The 12,547-nt window shown below is 44.7% G+C and overlaps 1 protein-coding gene across 6 annotated transcripts in view; it reads left to right on the top strand.

Annotated features, from left to right (window-relative positions):
- The window catches only part of map7d3 (MAP7 domain containing 3), a 39,448-nt gene extending 26,908 nt beyond the window's left edge, over window positions 1-12,540 (top strand). For all 6 annotated transcript variants that reach the window (XM_055926867.1, XM_055926872.1, XM_055926871.1 and 3 more), the window contains 10 exons: window positions 5,218-5,345; window positions 5,477-5,769; window positions 6,701-6,827; window positions 6,907-7,087; window positions 7,170-7,274; window positions 8,033-8,080; window positions 8,234-8,300; window positions 8,417-8,603; window positions 8,744-9,027; window positions 9,169-12,540. In XM_055926867.1, coding sequence (XP_055782842.1) covers window positions 5,218-5,345; window positions 5,477-5,769; window positions 6,701-6,827; window positions 6,907-7,087; window positions 7,170-7,274; window positions 8,033-8,080; window positions 8,234-8,300; window positions 8,417-8,603; window positions 8,744-9,027; window positions 9,169-9,176 — 1,428 coding nt within the window. In that variant the 3' untranslated portion in view covers window positions 9,177-12,540. The remainder of the gene's footprint in view (window positions 1-5,217; window positions 5,346-5,476; window positions 5,770-6,700; window positions 6,828-6,906; window positions 7,088-7,169; window positions 7,275-8,032; window positions 8,081-8,233; window positions 8,301-8,416; window positions 8,604-8,743; window positions 9,028-9,168) is intronic.
- The last annotated feature ends 7 nt before the right edge of the window (window positions 12,541-12,547 follow it).

The raw sequence follows: 12,547 nt of genomic DNA, 5'->3' as shown, positions 1-12,547 counted from the left end.
GGTACTCTGTGTGTGGACGGAGGGTACTCTGTGTGTGGACGGAGGGTACTCTGTGTGTGGACGGAGGGTACTCTGTGTGTGGACGGAGGGTACTCTGTGTGTGGACGGAGGGTACTCTGTGTGTGGACGGAGGGTACTCTGTGTGTGGACGGAGGGTACTCTGTGTGTGGACGGAGGGTACTCTGTGTGTGGACGGAGGGTACTCTGTGTGTGGACGGAGGGTACTCTGTGTGTGGACGGAGGGTACTCTGTGTGTGGACGGAGGGTACTCTGTGTGTGGACGGAGGGTACTCTGTGTGTGGACGGAGGGTACTCTGTGTGTGGACGGAGGGTACTCTGTGTGTGGACGGAGGGTACTCTGTGTGTGGACGGAGGGTACTCTGTGTGTGGACGGAGGGTACTCTGTGTGTGGACGGAGGGTACTCTGTGTGTGGACGGAGGGTACTCTGTGTGTGGACGGAGGGTACTCTGTGTGTGGACGGAGGGTACTCTGTGTGTGGACGGAGGGTACTCTGTGTGTGGACGGAGGGTACTCTGTGTGGTGAAATGGATAGGTGACGGCGCTTCCTCTTATGAAGCCGTCCCTCTCTTTCAGTTTCTTCTCCACACAAATCCTCTCACAGAATAATTATCATACAGTGCATGCACTTTGCCTTCTCTGCTTTTTGAAAAGCTTTAAAAGCTATTTCTATCCCACATAAAACAAATGGTCTAAAACTAAATGCACACTCCTCTCTGGCTTTTACGGTTTCTTTCTTAAGCAGTTTTCCGACGAACCAAGGATAAATACACAGACACACACACACACATCAGGGTTTCCGTTAACTGGCTTTTGGCTGATTAAAAAAATAATAATAATAATGATATAGATATATTAGAAAATAAATAACATGTACAATTGTCCGGGAGAAGAAAAAAAACATTTTGAAATAATGCTATTTAGCCTATTAATTAATTTGAAATACCAGTCGATGAAAATACATTTGACTGGTCATGCTTATTGGTCTATAGATTACTATTAATACATTTGTGGAATTAAATTGCAGCGTGTGTACAGTATATTTGTTATGCATCTTAGGCAGTATGCATTTTTAAAACATATACTTAATTGTTTGAAACGAAAACGTTTTACCACATATTATTGGGGCGGCAGGTAGCCTAGTGGTTAGAGCCTTGGGTTGCTGGATCGAATCCCAGAGCTGACAAGATAAAAATCTGTCCTGCCACTGAACAAAGCAGTTAACCCATTGTTCCCTGGCAGGCCGTCATTGTAAATAAGGATTTGTTCTTAACTGACTTGCCTAGTTAAATAAACAAAAATAAATTGAGCTATGTCTTACCTTGTGTCAAAGTAGCCTAGCCAAAGTCCACCATATCTGTGGACTCGTGGAGGCAATTCATTTATATAAACTTTCTTTCATTGTCCTGCTGCCAAAGGCAGCATCCTAGTCATATTAACAACCAATATTAGGTGTTGCATATTAGATCTCGCTTCTCCATTTTCTCCTGTCACATGTCCGGTACCCTTTTGAGGCACTTGAGGTGTTTTCCTGCTAATTGTGTTATGGAATGAAAATTTGTGTAGCCTACTAGTATTTTATCAACATTTAAAGCTAAACTTTCTGATTTGTTGCATTAACCTCATTGCTTTATAACTGTTATTTTTATGTAGCCTAGGCCAACTGGTTGTATGAATTTGGCATCTATTGTCCCACAACTGTACCAGAGTCTGTTTTGGAATAGTCCATTTCTTTCTCAACAAGCTGACCAATAGAACAGGCTAACTTGTCTACTAAGTGCGACAGTAGGTTGACATGGGCTAGTGACTTTGCTGTTCGTTTCTCATCTTGTTGGCTGAGGAAAAGTAAATGTGGATGGTTATTCTAACATCTTCAAAGTGCATATCAAAATTCAGTAAGAAGGACTGCACATCGTTGCGTCCTCGAATGTTCTGTTAATATGAATTACTGTAACCTAAATGTGATTTGCATATGGGTCTGGTAAACTTCTCAAATATCCGGTGAATTAAATTGCTGCTGGTCAAATGTCAAGCTCCACAATTTCCTAATGGAAACCCTGATATACAGTTCTGGAAAGAATTTCGAGACCACTGCAAAATTATCACTTTCTCTGGTTTTACTATTTATAGGTATGTGTTTGGGTAAGAAACACTTTTTTGTTTTATTCTATAAACTACTGACATTTCTCCCAAATTCCAAATAAAAATATTGTCATTTAGAGCATTTATTTGCAGAAAATTGTCAAAATAACAAAAAAGATGCAGTGTTGTCAGACATCGACTAATACAAAGAAAATAAATGTTAATATTCATTTTTAAACAACACAATACTATTGTTTTAACTTAGGAAGATTTCAGAAATCAATATTTGGTGGAATAACCCTGATTTTCAATCACAGCTTTCTTGGCATGCTCTCCACCAGTCTTTCACATTGATTCCAGCCTTGCTGAAGCACCCCCAGGTCATCACGGATCCTCAACCAAATTTTACAGTGGATGCGAGACACTGTGGCTGGTAGGCCTCGCCAGGTCTCGCACCCGCTGTGAAATTTGGTAGAGGATCAGTGATGATCTGGGGGTGCTTCAGCAAGGCTGGAATCGGGCAGATTTGTCTTTGTGAAGGACGCATGAATGAAGCCACGTACAAGGTTGTCCTGGAAGAAAACGTGCTTCAACAATGTTCCACAACTCTGAGGATTGTTTTTTCCAGCAGGACAATGCGCCATGCCACACAGCCAGGTCAATCAAGGTGTGGATGGAGGACCACCAGTTCAAGACCCTGTCATGGCCAGCCCAATCTCCAGACCTGAACCCCATTGAAAACCCCTGGAATGTGATCAAGAGGAAGATGGATGGTCACAAGCCATCAAACACACTGAGCTCCTTGAATTTTTGCACCAGGAGTGGCATAGTCACCCAAGATCAATGTGAAAGACTGGTGGAGAGCATGCCAAGACGCATGAAAGTGGTGGTTTGAAAATCAAGGTTATTCCACCAAATATTGATCCTAAGTTAAAATATTGATCCTAAGTTAAAATATTGATCCTAAGTTAAAACACTAGGATTAGTATTGTTTAAAAATGGAAATTAACTTTTATTTTCTTTGCATCATTCGAGGTCTGACAACATCTTTTTTGTTATTTTGACCAGTTGTCATTTTCTGCAAGTAAATGCTCTAAATGACTATTTGGTAGAAATGTTGTCAGTAGTTTATAGAATAAAACATTTTCATTTTACCCAAACACATACCTGTAAATAGTCAAACCAGAGAAACTGAAATCTTTAGTGGTTGTACTTTTCCAGAGCTGTGTGATAGAAATATATACACACACTCTCTCTGAACAAAAATATAAACAACATGCACATTTTTTTTTTACTCAGTTAGTTCATAGAAGGAAATCAGTCAATTGAAATAAATTCATTAGGCCATAATCTATGGATTTCACATGACTGGGCAGGGGCGCAGCCTCTTGGGAGCCAGGTCTACCCACTCGGGAGCCAGGCCCAGCCAATCAGAATGAGTTTTCCCCACAGAAGAGCTTTATTACAGACAGAAATACTCCTCAGCATCCCCCGTCAGACAATCCCGCAGGTGAAGAAGCCGGATGTAAAGGTCCTGGGCTGCCGGGGTTACACGTGGTTGTGAGGCTGGTTAGACGTACTTACAAACTCTCTAAAATTACGTTGGAGGGGGCTCATGGTCGAAAAAAATAAACATTACATTCTCTGGCAACCGCTCTGTTGGACATTCCTGCAGTCATCATGCAATTGCTCCCTCAAATCAGTGGCATTGTGTTGTGACAACTGAACATTTTAGTGGCCTTTTTATTGTCCCCAGCACAAGGTGCACCTGTGTAATGATCATGCTTCTTAATGTTACACCTGTCAGATGGATATCTTGGCAATGGAGAAATGCTCACTAAACAGGGATGTAAACAGTGTACACAATTTGATAGCAAAATGCTTTTTGTGTGTATGGAAAATGTCTGCTCTGTTACAGTATTTCAGCTCATGGAAAATGGGACCAACACGTTGTATTTTATAATTTTGGTTTGTGTGCAGTACCAGTCAAAAGTTTGGACACCTACTCATTCAAGGGTTTTTATTTATTTTTTAATATGCTCTACATTGTAGAATAATAGTGACGACATCAAAACTATGAAATGACACATGGAATCATGTAACCAAAAAATCTAAATATATGTTTAGCTTCAAAGTGGCAACCCTTTGTCTTGACGACAGCTTTGCACACTCTTGGCATTCTCTCAACCAGCTTCACCTGGAATGCTTTTCCAACAGTCTTTGAGTTCTCACACATGCTGAGCACTTATTGGCTGCTTTTCCTTCACTGTGGTCCGATTCATCCCAAACATCTCAATTTGGTTGAGGTCGGGGGAGTGTGGAGGCCAGGTCATCTGATGCCCTTGAATGAGTAGGTGTCAACTTTTAACTGGTACTATAGATAGGAGAGGTGTGTTGGTCATAGATAGATCTGAGTTTGGCATGTGTGTCCCTCTGTGGTGCCAGGTGGATGACCTTGCTGCACCATCAGCACGTGGGATTTTTAAAAATAGATGCATTTGAAACAGACAGGCCCACACAGTGACTGTCAGTCCTGTGACATTATTTAAAGCCTGATGTGTGCTGCAGTGGGGGTTGGAGGGAGACTGTCCATGACACAGACAACATGGGAGGGAGACTGTCTCATGGCTCAGGTGTTATCTGGTCACTCCATGTTTATTGATCCACTTCTTGTGTTCCACTGTGTTCTCATGAAGGATTTTAGTGGTGGGGCGCCATTATGCACTTAACGTGGAAACAAAATACATGACTGATTTTTCGGCCATTGAAATGCTTGGGCGGGCTGCCTAAATGTTCTGTCAAGCCGACTAATTCCAGTGTTTTTAATTGTAGAACATTTTCTGGGGATTAAATAAACACTCCGTGTAAACCGTAATGACTAAAACCAGATGGATTATGTACCCCCATGCCACACCCACCACCTAAGCCCCTTTTGATCCAGATAAAACCCTGCATGACACGAAATGAATAAAATGTTATAGCCTACAACTTTTTATCAGATAAAACATTTTTTATTTTTAAATGTGTTATTTTAAGGATGATAAAATATGACATTTGGAGGATCTGACGTAAGACTGAATGGTCCCTCTTCTCTCACTATCTTTGTGGAACGACAGAAGGAGAAAAGGTTCTCGTCGCCCGGAGGGAAACGTCCCGCCTCGCCCTCCAACATCGCAGGACGCCACCGCTCGCCCTCCCCCGCCCCCCTCTCAGCGAGCAAGAGAACCCCCTCCCCAAGTGCAAAGTAAGACACCACATTTCTCCCTGAGAAAATGTTTGAACTATATTCAATATTTCCTGTGTTTAATTGTGTACTGTTGAAATTGCTTAGCTGTTAATTTATAAAACGTCATAAATCTTGTCTCCCCTCTACAGGGCAAGCCCACGTAACCGTCCCCCGTCACCTGGGGGTATCAAACATCGCCCCTCATCTCCTCAGTTTAGCTCGGCCAAGCCCCCGTCCCCCCAGCCTACCTCGGCCAAACCTCCACCCATCCAGAGACCGGCCCTCACCCCCACTGGCCCCCCAACCCTGCGGAAGAGGGACTCCAAGCCGAAGGACCTGTGTCCCGTCCAGCCTGTGGCGCCCCAGTCCCCAGAGGCTCCCCAGACCAGCACAACACCCACCCCTACTCATATCACCTCCAGTAAGACCAAAGACAAGGACGGTGAGTGAAGAGGACCTCCAACCTCACTGAGATCACCTTTCTCTCTAAGCTGAGTTAGCCATTTCCTTCTGTCAGTACCACAGTCATGACATTGGGCTAAAATCTCTCTTGCATAAGGACCTTGCCGTGCTCCGATCAAGCAGGAAAAAACACCAACAGTCTCATAGGCTTGAGACTCACTTTCATCTGATAATGAGAGCGAGGGCCTGTACTGCGAGTCCCTGAGGCAGTGGGTTGGAAACCCTGTACTGTATGGGAACTGAGTAATAAAGAACATCCGTTTGGCTCATAGTAGCCTCTGCTCTGTCCTCCATCCTGATGATCTATAGCTTAATTCCTAAGTTTCACCACAGTGTGTTCCTCTGCGGTTAATTAGCAAGGGAAACTAACGTGGCAGCAGCAGAAAGTTGGTCTGTAGCTAGCTGTAAATTCTCTGTGGACCAGCACAGCCATTAACTCCCTCCCAGCTGTAGTTACATCCTGTTAGCCCTAGAGATGTCTCATGCCCCCTTCTGGTGAGAGTCCTGTACTACTACTGTAGAACTCATTAGGAGAGGGTTAATGGATACTGTGTGTGCTGCAGGGACTCACTGCTATCAATAGGACTGTCTGCAGTAGGACACACAGAGAGCTCTTTATGACCAGCAGCCACAGAGACTGTCATTTGAAATCGGATCCCAACCTTTGTTTCGCTCTTTTTTTTCTTCTTTTTTTATCGATCTCCCTCTCTCAACCTATAGTTCTCATTCTCCTCTCAATGTGCTATATAGTAGTAGAGTTCTGTTTGGTGCTATGGCTCCTGTATCTTGTTGGCTATGCCTTGAAAATGGGTTATTATGACTTGAAACTTGGTTATTAGTGAACCAATATATGAATATAAATATATATATATATTATATATAAACTCTTGTGTGTGTCCTCTGGCTCTCAGACAAGTCCATGGCGGGCACCAACTCGGCTGCAGAGGCTGCCATGATCCTGGCCGAGAACCGTCGTCTGGCGAGGGAGAAGAAGGAGAGGGAGGAGGCACTCCGAGTTCTGAGAGAGGAGGAGGAGAAGTGAGGAACCAGACGAGGCTACTATAATCTCTTTCTCTCTCTGGGGGGAAATTGACCGACCATATCTCGTTATCTACAGGCTCAGGAAGGAGGAGGAGAAACGCTTGGCTGAGGAGGCTCGGTTGAAATGCCTGGAGGAGGAGAAGAGGCTGGCGGAGGAGAGGAAGAAGAAAGAGGAGGAGGACGCTCTTATGGCGGAGGCAGACAGAGAAAGACTGGAGGTAGAGGAGGCCGTGAGACAGGCTGAGCTACAGAAAGAGGTACGGACAAATGTTTTTAGTCTTGTGTTGATCTAATTGATTGGTTGCTTGTGTGATTGGTAACATGTTTGTCCAATCGCAGCGTGAAGAGGCGGAGGCACAGGCTACAATTGAGGCAGAGAAGGTCCGCATTGAGAGAGAGAGGGTCATGGCCCAGAACCATAAGGAACGCATGGAGAGGAAGAAGGTGGGTGGAGAATCACCATTTCATCTTGCACACTTTATCATACACACTGTATGCATTCACTATGGTCTCAGTAACATGTTCATTATATACATTAAGTATGCACACTCAGGCCTCCCGGGTGGCGCAGTAGTCTAGGGCACTGCATCGCAGCGCTAGCTGCGCCACCAGAGACTCTGGGTTCGCCCCCAGGCTCTGTCGCAGCCGGCCGCGACCGGGAGGTCTGTGGGGCGACGCATAATTGGCCTAGCGTCGTCCGGGTTAGGGAGGGTTTGGCCGGTAGGGATATCCTTGTCTCATCGCGCACCAGCGACTCCTGTGGCGGGCCTGGCGCAGTGCTCGCTAACCAAGGTAGCCGGATGCACGGTGTTTCCTCCGACACATTGGTGTGGCTGGCTTCCGGGTTGGAGGCGCGCTGCGTTAAGAAGCAGTGCGGCTTGGTTGGGTTGGGCTTCGGAGGACGCATGGCTTTCGACCTTCGTCTCTCCTGAGCCCGTACGGGAGTTGTAGCGATGAGACAAGATAGTAATTACTAGCGATTGGATACCACGAAATTGGGGAGAAAAGGGGGTAAAAAAAAATAATAGTATGCACACTCAGTGAAAACACCCCCTACATCCACTTCCTATATACCAACACTTGAATTTTAAAGCAGTCCAATCAAATCGATCGTGTCATTAACTTGTATTACATTGAGTGTCTGCAGGGTGTAATTTTCCAGCAGTTCTTGACATGAACCTTCCTGTCGCTCTAACTTACAGCGAATTGAGGAGATCATGAAGAGAACCAGAAAAGGGGACCTAGAAAAAGTGAGTTCACATTTCTAAAGCTCTGATCTCTCCATGGCAACAGGCATTTCTACAATACTTAAGTCAGTCGCTTGGGTAAGAACACCCAGTAGTACTTGCACCTACTTGTTAATGGATATTTTAACCAGTACTCTGTTAATGTTTACTGTTTAGAGAGATTATGATGAGAAAGACATGCAGGATGAGGAGGGAGACGAGGCGGGTGACGAAGAAACCAAGGGTAACTGTCCACCATCCGTGTGTGTGTACACTGTGAATGGCCTGTCTGTTTGCACAGACACCACTCCCTCTGTGTACGTGTGCAAATTGAGTCATCTGCTTGTTTCGTCTCCGCAGATGACGAGTCAGCCCAGACCGGAGATGTCGCCATGGAGACGGACTGCATGGACGAGGGGCATGGCCTGACCCGCAGCGAGCCAATGGGAGAGCGTAGGGAGCCGCTGGGCAGCGTGAACTGGAAGCCAGAGGCGGACGACAAGGAGAACAACAACGGAACCAGCGCTGAGGAGCCCCTGGCTGTTAAGTATGACACTAACACACACACACTCCCAAATACTTGAAGCACAATGACACTGTAGGACTATTTTGGCTTTAAGTGTCTCTTTCACTTACCCACTCGACGCCTTCCTTACACTCTGACTGGCTCTCTCCCTCCCCTTCCAGTCCAGTGCCTAAGGGTCGCCTGGTAGAAGGCTCAGAGTTCCTGAACGAGGACTCTAACAAGCTGGCCCCGGGGCTCAACGGTAAGCCTGGCCCCTGGAGCTTCGAGGACCTCATTGACCTGGGTGTCAACTCCAAGGGCCGGCCCCTCATCGACGCAGAGGGCCGCAACCAGGGCCTCATCGACTGTGACGGGGGTCCCGAGGGGCCCAGGGTGGCCTTTGAGGACAAGGGGATCCCCATGGCCACCCTCCACCCCTCCAGTCAGCCTATCGAAGCACTGTCAGGTGAGAGAAGTACTTTGGCAACTAAACTGGTTGTATAGTTGATTTACTGTCACTACTGCACGTGTTGTGTAGGAAAGTAAATAGCTTTGTGGATATTCTATAATCATTACACATTTTTGTTCCCTCTTTCTCTCTCTGTAGAGATGTGAGGCTGCAGCTCTCCCTTCAGAGGCCTGTTAATATTGCACTCCTGGAGTTCCTGTCCAGCTGACCCCCCTCCACACATACACACACTTACACACACCCCGCCCAGCCTTCTTGTCTGGACAACCTCAGCCAGAGGAAGAGCATGGGGGACACATCCAGAACGCAAGCTTTGCACCCCCCACCACAAGAAAAAAAACATAACAAAGAAACGATGCTTCAGGGAAAATCTAAATTTTCCTTCAATGTGCTCGCTTTAAGGTCTCATCTTTAGCCTCCCATACTTACCATTTCACTTGGTTCTTTTTTGTTTTGTTCACACTTGATGTTTTGTAGGTGTTGGGGCAGGGGGTGTGACGTAATTTATAAATTTGGGCTTCTTTGTGATATGTAATTACTGTTATCTCATGTCTATTTTTTGGGGGTTACTCTGGTTTGAGAATATTCCAGGATGCACGTGCACTCGGCTATATGATGGTTAAGACTTCACTACTTCTCATGTCAGGAAACTTGAGTTCCCCCCCCGAGATGTGATCAAACACATTTTGATTGGTGGGGAGTGGGCTGGGTACTGTAGTCTATCAGGGTCTGCCTAAAGGGGCGTCTCCAGTGAGTAGTCTGAGACTGAGGGAGCACTTACACAAACCGGTTACGACCTACTGTGTGCCCAAGCTGTGAACAGCACTATGTAACTGTAATCCCATCCTACCCAAATTGTACTCTGACCGAGAATTCTGGATTTGTTTGGCAGGCTGCTTTTCCCAACTCTCTAGACCCTATTCTTCTATGGTTTACCCCTCTCCCTGTGCCCCGAAGGGCTGGTCAGAGCCCCTCCACCTCCCTCGCCTTCTCCCACCTCCCTCACTTCTACTCTTCTTAGGGCCACTAGGGGGCACTTATGTCTACAAATCAAACTGATTGTTTTATGAAATGACTCTTGACTATTGCTTTGTCTTTACAAACTGAAGGATATAGGAATTCCCCAAAAAGCTGGTGATTTTGTGAATATTTTTTCAGTGAAGTTTAATTGTTGCTGTTAATTTTCAGTTCCTGGTTTTTAGGTTTATCCTAATATTTTGACATGTCGTTACGGTTTTACATGTATGTATATAGACTTAATTGTTAGCTAACTCGTATCAAATTCTAATTTAATTGCATCCTGAGCGCTGAGGTATAACTTGACCCCCAGCAATGACTGCATGAATCTATACTCTTACCATATGAATGACTATAGCCCATAACGGATTAACTCGTCTGACTGCAATTAACCAACATACACAAGGTCCATCAGCTTCATTTTAGAATTTCATCAGAGTTTTCTCTGAAGGGGTTGTGTGTACAGTACTAGTCCAGAAACTGAACTTGAAAGGTTTGAAGTTCTCACAACGCCCAAAGTATAGGGCTGAAACAACAGTTCTGTCAGGCATCTCAGAGCAGTTTTGACCCGGCAGTAGATGTACGCAGTCTGTGTAGCTCGTTCCGTTCTAATTCCATTTCTTCTCTACTAAGGCCCTATGATCTCCAACACACTAGCTAATGCTTTTATACTTCATCCCGGCAAAAAAAAAACACATTTCAGTTATTTTTTTATAGTGTATAATTTGGATGTCTGTTTATATGAAAATATATTTCTACATATTTAAGTGTTATTGTACTGTGTGTGTATATAATCAGTGTTAGGCCGATGTGGGTGGGGTGGTGTAGTGGGAATGGATGTTAATAGTCTCGTTATCTGTTACTGTATTTTAGTTTGGGTTCTGTTTGACTCGTGCCCTTTGGCAGGGTAGTCAGTGCTGTTGCCCTACGCACTGTTCCAAGTCAAGCCCTAGTCCCTACCCTCTAGATACTAGATTGGATCGGTGTAAGCAATCTGGCAACAATTCTACAAGGTGACGCTATTATATTGCTTATACCTATCAAGTACTTACAGATCACCTCAAGTACAAAGGGATAGGGGCTAAGGGTTTGTGTGGAATTGAGTTAGGTTTGTTTGGGGGGGTTACCCTGGGCGCTAATAGGAAACCCTCTTCTCCAGTACTCTACAAGCCCTAGGGGACGGAACATGGGTGTGTATGTTGATTGGGAGCATTTTTGTGAGGGTTTGAAAGGTTCTGCTTTTCATCCCCCACCCACCTCAGACAATTGCCTTTGTTCCCAACTGAGGAGTGGGAGAATGTTTCAGGGCTTTTTAACATGGTGTGAAAGGTTGCAGGGATGGTGTTTTTGAAGGTTGTAATAGAAAAGTTAACATGGACTCTGACCACTGCGCCACACACCTCTTTGTAACAGCAGTGTGACTGAGTCTACCACTGAAGGATGGAGACGGGAACAATGTGATTTGGTCAGTCTTGTGCGTGTCTCGTTTGTTTATTTTTTTAAAAGCTGTATCGAGAAGCTTTAATTCCCTATGCTTGAATCGTCCAAACAGAGGTTTGGGGACCTTATTTTTTGCCTCATAAGCCTGTTGGCTGATTGTTGTGCTAATAAACCAGAAGGTTTCTCTGAAATGGCTTTATATTAAACAGTATGTCTAGAGTTGGAGGGCCATGAGCTTAGCTTTGACTTATAGGCTTAAAGAATGTAACTTTGACTAAACAAACAATCCCTTAATCGTTTAACATGCATCTCTCTGTCAGGAGAAACTGTTTTTAGTTATTATTCTTCACAATATGATACGCTTTGCACTGGGAGGTTTTCCACTTTTTAAAAGGCTTGAAAAGCTTTCTGAAATGAATTACATTTGTAGATTGGGGTGACTTAACTTCACTGTATAGTCCTGAGGAGGGTTTGGTATTCTTGAAGGAAATACATTTTCTCTATCCTCTCCTGTCTCTTCCCATCCAGGCTTTTTATGAACTTCCCTCCTTGACTTGGCAAACCTTCATCTATTCAAAGTGCAGGGTATTGCTGTAGATGTGTTCAATATGAAACCCATGGTGGTTCCGTGGTCAGCGCTACATGTGCTTAGGTAATGGCAGTGGCACATCCAGTCAAAGAGCCAATACATGGCAGTCCTGATCTATTACTAATAAACAGGACTTGGACATTTATAAAAAAAATGTAATCCCTTTCTGCATCTGTGGTCTTGAATACGGAGCTAACTGTTCTTAACGATTTCATGACAGTCAGTTGCAATGACGGTAGGATAGAATGGTGCCTTATTATAGCAAATCTAACTAATAAAACGCGTCACATGTCCTTACCTTGGCCATGACAATCATTCTACCTGACCAGGGCTACAGTGAATATGAATTGGTTTCTGGAGGCTTTTCAGACCCTAACCCAAGCCCTGTCCACAAATTATATTTGTAAATATATCTAAAATGTACTGAGAGGATATGAACTGTTAAATAAAGTTTTGCAAAATAAGAGGGGT

This window comes from Salvelinus fontinalis, chromosome 6, assembly GCF_029448725.1.
Source record: "Salvelinus fontinalis isolate EN_2023a chromosome 6, ASM2944872v1, whole genome shotgun sequence".
Lineage (NCBI taxonomy): Eukaryota > Metazoa > Chordata > Actinopteri > Salmoniformes > Salmonidae > Salvelinus > Salvelinus fontinalis.
This window is presented reverse-complemented; position numbering and strand designations above follow the sequence as displayed.